Source organism: Giraffa tippelskirchi, chromosome 3 (assembly GCF_054371585.1).
Source record: "Giraffa tippelskirchi isolate mGirTip1 chromosome 3, T2T-mGirTip1v1.2.pri, whole genome shotgun sequence".
NCBI classification, from domain to species: domain Eukaryota; kingdom Metazoa; phylum Chordata; class Mammalia; order Artiodactyla; family Giraffidae; genus Giraffa; species Giraffa tippelskirchi.
This window is the reverse complement of record NC_137277.1, coordinates 48,561,678-48,568,071: the sequence shown is the minus strand read 5'-3', so window position 1 is coordinate 48,568,071 and position 6,394 is coordinate 48,561,678. Positions and strand designations below refer to the sequence as shown.

Sequence of the window (6,394 nt, the reverse complement as noted above, 5' to 3'; positions counted from 1 at the left end):
TTCTTGTGCCTTCTGCCCTGTCTAGAGACAGAGACATGGAAGGAGGAAGGGAGCTAGCTGGGAGGAATTTGCCTCTGATCTATTGGTTTCCTAAGTGTCCTGTGTTCATGAACCCACTGCAGTGTGCCCGTATGGTCCTGCTAGCCAAAGAATGTCCACCAGAATGCCTAAATGGAAAGAAGGACACAGCCTGAATAATGCCACAGAAACAGTTTATTTTGGACACAAGCTCTTTAGAAAGCAATCATTCCACCATTTTAGATCTTCATCTTCCAGGGCTCCAATTCCAGGAATAGGAAATAGTCAGGAAGGTTTTGCCACCATGCCAAGCATCGAATTCATAGATTCATGAGAAATCTTCTGGCACTGGTCTCCAGGCATGCTCAATAAACCTCCAGTCCAGCTTTCCCACGGCCGCCAGAGTCACCCTTCTAAAATACAGATTTGATCATGACATTAACTGTGTTTGGGGTTCCCTGGCAGCTCAGCTGGTAAAGAATATGCCTGCAATACAGGAGACCCCAGTTCGATTCCTGGATTGGGAAGAGCCGCTGGAGAAGGGCTAGGCTACCCACTCCAGTATTCTTGGGCTTCTCTGGTGGCTCAGCTGGTAAGAATCTGCCTGCAATGTGGGATCCCTGGATTTGATCCCTGGGTTGGGAAGATCCCCTGAGGAAGGTAACCGCTACCCCCTCCATTATTCTGGCCTGGAGAATTCCATGGACTATTCCATGGGGTCGCAAAGAGTCGGACACGACTAAACAACTTTTCACATTCACTTAACTGTGCTTAGAAACATCCAGCAGTTTACCAAACTCTTCAGCAGGAAGCTCTCTTTCCTCATTGGACTCTGGCATGGATGACCCTCCACTCCCCCCTGAGATGTACAACCTCTTTCTACCACCATCACCTCCCCATATCCAATGGAGGACCCACACTCTTTTTACCCTCTCAATTGCCATGTCCTCCTCTAGGTAATTTCTGCATCCTTTATGCTCTCCTTCGATGCTCTCTACTCTCCAACCACTTTCACAATCACTCTCCCTCGAGACAAAGCCAATGACTTCTCTCTTTGCTCCCACAGATCTTAGGCAAACTATATACAAAGCACTCTTCTTCACACTAGGCTGTAATTATTTATCTAGGAATGTCTCCCTCACCCTGTTGTTGTTGTCTTTTTGTTACAACTCTAGCACCACACCTGCCTGACACAGGAGGTACTCAGTCCCATGGGATTCCCTTTCCCTTCCTTCCTCCTCCAAGGATGACCCATTTCCAGGAAAACTTTAGCCCCTTTGCAGGGGTGGGGGTGAGGAGAAGGAAAGTGGGATGCCCTTGGTTAAGAGTAATCTGTGAAGGACTTCCTTGGTGGTTCAGTTGTTAAGAATCCAACTTCCAATGGAGGGGACCAAGGTTTGACCCCTGGTCGGGGAACTAAGATCCCACACGCCCTGGGGAAACTAAGCCGGCATGTTGCAACGAGAAGCCCAAACACTGCAACGAAAATCCTACGTGTGGCAACTGACTAGATGCAGCCAAAATAAATAAGTATGTATATTTTAAATGACCTGTGCATCTAGGGTCATGGATACATGTCTCATCTGAACTCATCAGGGCTCTCCTGGGATAGGGCTCCTCTTCAAGGAGGAGACCTTAGATGATGCAGCCAGCTGTCCTTCTGCCATGTCTCCAGCCTCTTTCTCTTGGAGTTTTCCAGATTCCCACGTGCAATGGACATGTGAGCAGCCCTCTGTTCCAGCAAAGTCCACTGGGATGCTGTTGGCACCCTTGGCCAGCTCTTGGCTGATTTGTACTCACCTTGAAGACAGGTTTTTTGCAGACGTTGCCACATCCATTGCTGCAGCATTTCATTCCTTTGGGACAGGAATCATCTCCTGAGCACCCATGAAGACAAATCCCTGGAGAATCTTTGGGCACCTCTGGGCAGAATCCAGGTCTCTGCTGTCCTGAAACATAGGGTGGTTTCTGTGGAGCTTGGAATGCAGACTAAATACAGGTTTGAGAACTGAGGCTGAGAGTCTGAAACCCTCGTCACTGGCAGGACTCCCGCCTCTTCCATTGCTTCCTTCGTGCTCTGGACTCCTCCCTCAGCCTCCACTGCTCCTCTCTCACTCTTAAGTCCAGAGTCTGTGCCTTAGGAGAGAGTTCTTCCCGCTCCCAAAGCTACACAGTCTCAGAAGACAAGAAACCTGTACAGTGATAGCTCTCTTTTCCTTACTTCATAAGAAGATCTTAGAGAAGTCTCTGCTTACAGAGATCTCCATCTCCCCACTCACACACCCTGTCTTTGTTCTGTAGGTTTCTGTCAAGTCCCACTTCTAGGCACGTGTCCTAACTAGAGAGAATCTTACACTTTACCCACAACTTTTTTAAAATTAAATTATTTATTTTTAATTGAAGGATAATTGCTTTACAGTATTGTGTTGGTTTCTGCCAAACATCAACATGAATCAGCAACAGATATACCTATGCCCCCTCCGTCTTGAACCTCGCTACTCATCCCACCCCTCTAGGTTGTAACAGAGCCCCCGGTTTGAATTCCCTGAGTCATAGAGCAAATTCCCATTGGCTACCTATTTATTTATTTTACCAACAGATGGGTTGGTAATCAGATCCAACCCAATCTGATAAAGAGAACTCAGTTCAGTTCAGTTCAGTCGCTCAGTCGTGTCCGACTCTCTGCGACCCCATGAATTGCAGCACGCCAGGCCTCTCTGTCCATCACCAACTCCCGGAGTCTACCCAAACCCATGTTCATCGAGTCGGTGATGCCATCCAACCATCTCATCCTCTGTCGTCCCCTTCTCCTCCCGCCCCCAATCCTACCCAGCATTAGGATCTTTTCCAATGAGTCAACCCTTTGCATGAGGTGGCCAAACTATTGGAGCTTCAGCTTCAACATCAGACCCTCCAATGAACACCCAGGATTGATCTCCTTTAGGATGGATTGATTGGATCTCCTTGCAGTCCAAGGGACTCTCAAGAATCTTCTCCAACACCACAGTTCAAAAGCATCAATTCTGCGGCGCTCAGCTTTCTTCACCACCCAACTCTCACATCCATACATGACCACTGGAAAAACCATAGCCTTGACTAGACGGACTTTTGTTGGCAAAGTAATGTCTCTGTTTTTAAACATGCTATCTAGGTTGGCCATAACCTTCCTTCCAAGGAGTAAGCGTCTTTTAATTTCATGGCTGCAGTCACCATCAGCAGTGATTTTGGAGCCCCAAAAAATAAAGTCTGACACTGTTTCTACTGTTTCCCCATCTATTTCCCATGGAGTGATGGGACCAGATGCCATGATCTTAGTTTTCTGAATGTTGAGCTTTAAGCCAACTTTTTCACTCTCCTCCTTCACCTTCATCAAGAGGCTCTTTAGTTCTTCTTCACTTTCTGCCATAAGGGTGGTGTCATCTGCATATCTGAGGTTACTGATATTTCTCCTGGAAATCTTGATTCCAGCTTGTGTTTCTTCTAGCCCAGCGTTTCTCATGATGTACTCTGCATATAAATTAAATAAGCAGGGTGACAATATACAGCCTTGACGTACTCCTTTTCCTATTTGGAACCAGTCTGTTGTTCCATGTCCAGTTCGAACTGTTGCTTCCTGACCTGCATACAGGTTTCTCAAGAGACAGGTCAGGTGGTCTGGTATTCCCATCTCTTTCTGAATTTTCCACAGTTCATTGTGATCCACACAGTCAAAGGCTTTGGCATAGTCAATAAAGCAGAAATAAAGAGAACTGGAAACAGGTAAATGCTCATTTAGATCAAAAGAAATGTGTCTGATCAATATTGACTCTCCACTCTGCAGTGGGGACACAGCCGATTCCAAGCCAAACCATCTCCAAGTCTAACACTGGGCTCTGAGCCTTCTCTGCTGTCAGGAAGGATCCACTTCAGCACCCTCACCTTTGATACGAGGTCTCTGAGCACAGGCCACCTCTAGCCCCATGATGATGAAAGCCACCAGAACGAAAATGGTGCCTGTCTTCATGTTGGCCTCTGGTGTGGTGCAGGGGCAGATCCCAGCCCCAATTTATACTCTCAGTGTCACCAGAAAGGACAGTGGGGCAGGAGGCAGTAAAGCAGGAAGACTATCAAGAAGCTCTCCAGAGAGTGCCCTCAGAAGTTCTAATTTATTCTTCTATTTCACAACTGCTTTCTTAGACTTGGGAATGGTTTCTTGGATATGCAAATACCGAACTGGAGAGTTTGGAAATACTTTTTAACTCTTCATTTATTACTCCATCACAACTTGGCCCTGGTTTCCCTGGTGCCTTTGAGGAACTGTGGTCAAAGTGTTGCAGGAAGGGGGACCACTTCCAGGGTCTGAAAGTGAACTCTTGTCTAATACACGAAAATGAATTGTCTTAGGAGACACACATGCTGACAAAGCAAGAGACTTTATTGGCAAGTGATGCCCAGGTGGAGAGCAGAAGGGTAAGGGAATCTAGGGTCACTGCTCTGCCTCTTGACTCGCAGTCCTGGGTTCTATGGTGATGTGGTGAGTTTCCAGATGGTCTGGCCAATCATTCTGACTCTAGCTCCTTCCTGGTGACACAAGATGAATTTCAGTGATGAGGATTCTGGGAGATAGGTAAGACTTGTGGTGCCCCTTTTTGTCTTTTCCCAAATTCTCCCTGTTGGTGATGGCGTGTTAGTTCTGTGTTCCTTACCAGGACCTCCTGTCATAAAACGACTCATGCAAATGGTTACTATAGTGCCTGGCTAGGGTGGGTGATTTCAGTCAATATGTCCCTAATGACTCTCCCCTGAGAGACTTCATACTCAAGATACTGCTTGGGAATTGAGATGGAGGTTTCTTTCTTCCGTAACTACTTCCAGCTGAGAATGGATATAATCCTGCCTAAAAACTAGCATTCACCCTCATAGTAATAGCAATTTAGCCTGAAACTGTCAGAGATGAAACAGGGGCCAAACAGGAGGGCTAACAGGATAGTCATCACTGGGCCCAGGAAAAGAAGGCAAAATTTGGGGTCAGGACTGCAGGATGTGTGACTTTCTTCTGATTGGTTGCTGGCGAGGTAACAGGGTGGTGCTCCAGGAATCTTGCATTCAGCCTAAAGTTACCATCCCCTACCTGCGTGGGGGCTCAAGTTCAGCAGAAGAGCTCAAAGATATTGTTATGTATATTCCTTGAGTATGCAGGAACCAGGACCTGCCCCACATCTGTACCACCACTTGACTGCTCCTCCTCTGTTTCTGCATTCCCTCCCTTCCCTGATTAGTAATTGTCTGAATCTGCCCTTTGGAACTCAGAGAAGGTCAAGGAGGCAGAATAAAGCTTATATCCTACAAACAAGAAATGGGACACAGAAAGGATTTGTACTCCAGAATCCCTGAGTCTTGCTCAGTTTTAATTCAGAGAACTGAACAACTATAGTTCTGATAACTTCCTGTCAAAATGGAGCATAGTGCTGCCTCAGTTTGGAGAATAGACACTGAATTGAAAGTATGTCTGAGTTCCAAGTTCTGGATCTGAGTCTTGTTTAATTAAAATCTCAGTCTCTTGGTCTGCCATTTTGATGTAACAGATCCAATCAGAAGTAGTTGGAGGAGTAATGACTAGAATTTTAATAGACAAAATAAATCTCATTCCTTTTCAGAAGATTAAGCCTGAAAGCCAGTCTGGACCTGGCACTTTGGGGAGACTTGTAGCCAAGTAGCTAGTTGTCTAGTTTTATCTAAGTAGGCTTTAACTTTTAACGTGGTATTAACATATAGATAACAGGTGCTTTTGGTCATCATACATGTCTCTTGTTTTTGTTAATGTGAGACCTAAAGCAATTTCCTTTATCTAGAAATGTAATAGTTACAAAAGGAAATCTTTAAAAAGTGAAGTTGCTAGCTGCCAGCAGACATCATTTTGAGAATGTCCGGTGGCACCCAAGACTGACACATCTCAGAAAACTCAAGCTCTTAGCAATACAAGGACTTGTCTGAAATTACACTCATAGTGTGACCTAGTAATTTCCTTGGATGTCTGAGCCATAGCTTCTCCATTTTGACTTTCAATTGTAATATTCTCCTTAATAGCCAAAGCAGATGTCACCATTAACAATGCTGGTGTTTCTCTAGGTATGAGAAGATGCAAGAAATGGGACCCATAAAATAGCCTCCTGAAAATGTCTAACTATCTGAAGACCAATTCTGCCAGCTTTTCCCAGAGCACAGAGGGCCCTGTTCCTGATCTCCACACTGAACTCCTTTCACGGATGTTGAAGGTCAGAAGCTGCAGTGATCATAATTTAATCTTTGCAGAGGTAGATGGCAAGTGCTAGTTTCCAGTTGACAGGACCCCTTCATGATCATAAATTTGGGGGGGTTCTTTTCATGACTATTTTGC

At 45.6% G+C, this 6,394-nt stretch overlaps 1 protein-coding gene across 1 annotated transcript; it reads right to left on the bottom strand.

The window, feature by feature from the left end:
• Window positions 1-383: 383 nt before the first annotated feature.
• LOC145540412 (WAP four-disulfide core domain protein 18-like) lies at window positions 384-4,021 on the bottom strand. Its single transcript, XM_081574969.1, has 3 exons — window positions 3,937-4,021; window positions 1,819-1,967; window positions 384-431 (listed from the first exon to the last, which is right to left on the bottom strand). Exons 1-3 carry the CDS (start codon window positions 4,019-4,021, stop codon window positions 384-386), a joined length of 282 nt encoding a protein of 93 aa, XP_081431095.1.
• Window positions 4,022-6,394: the final 2,373 nt, after the last annotated feature.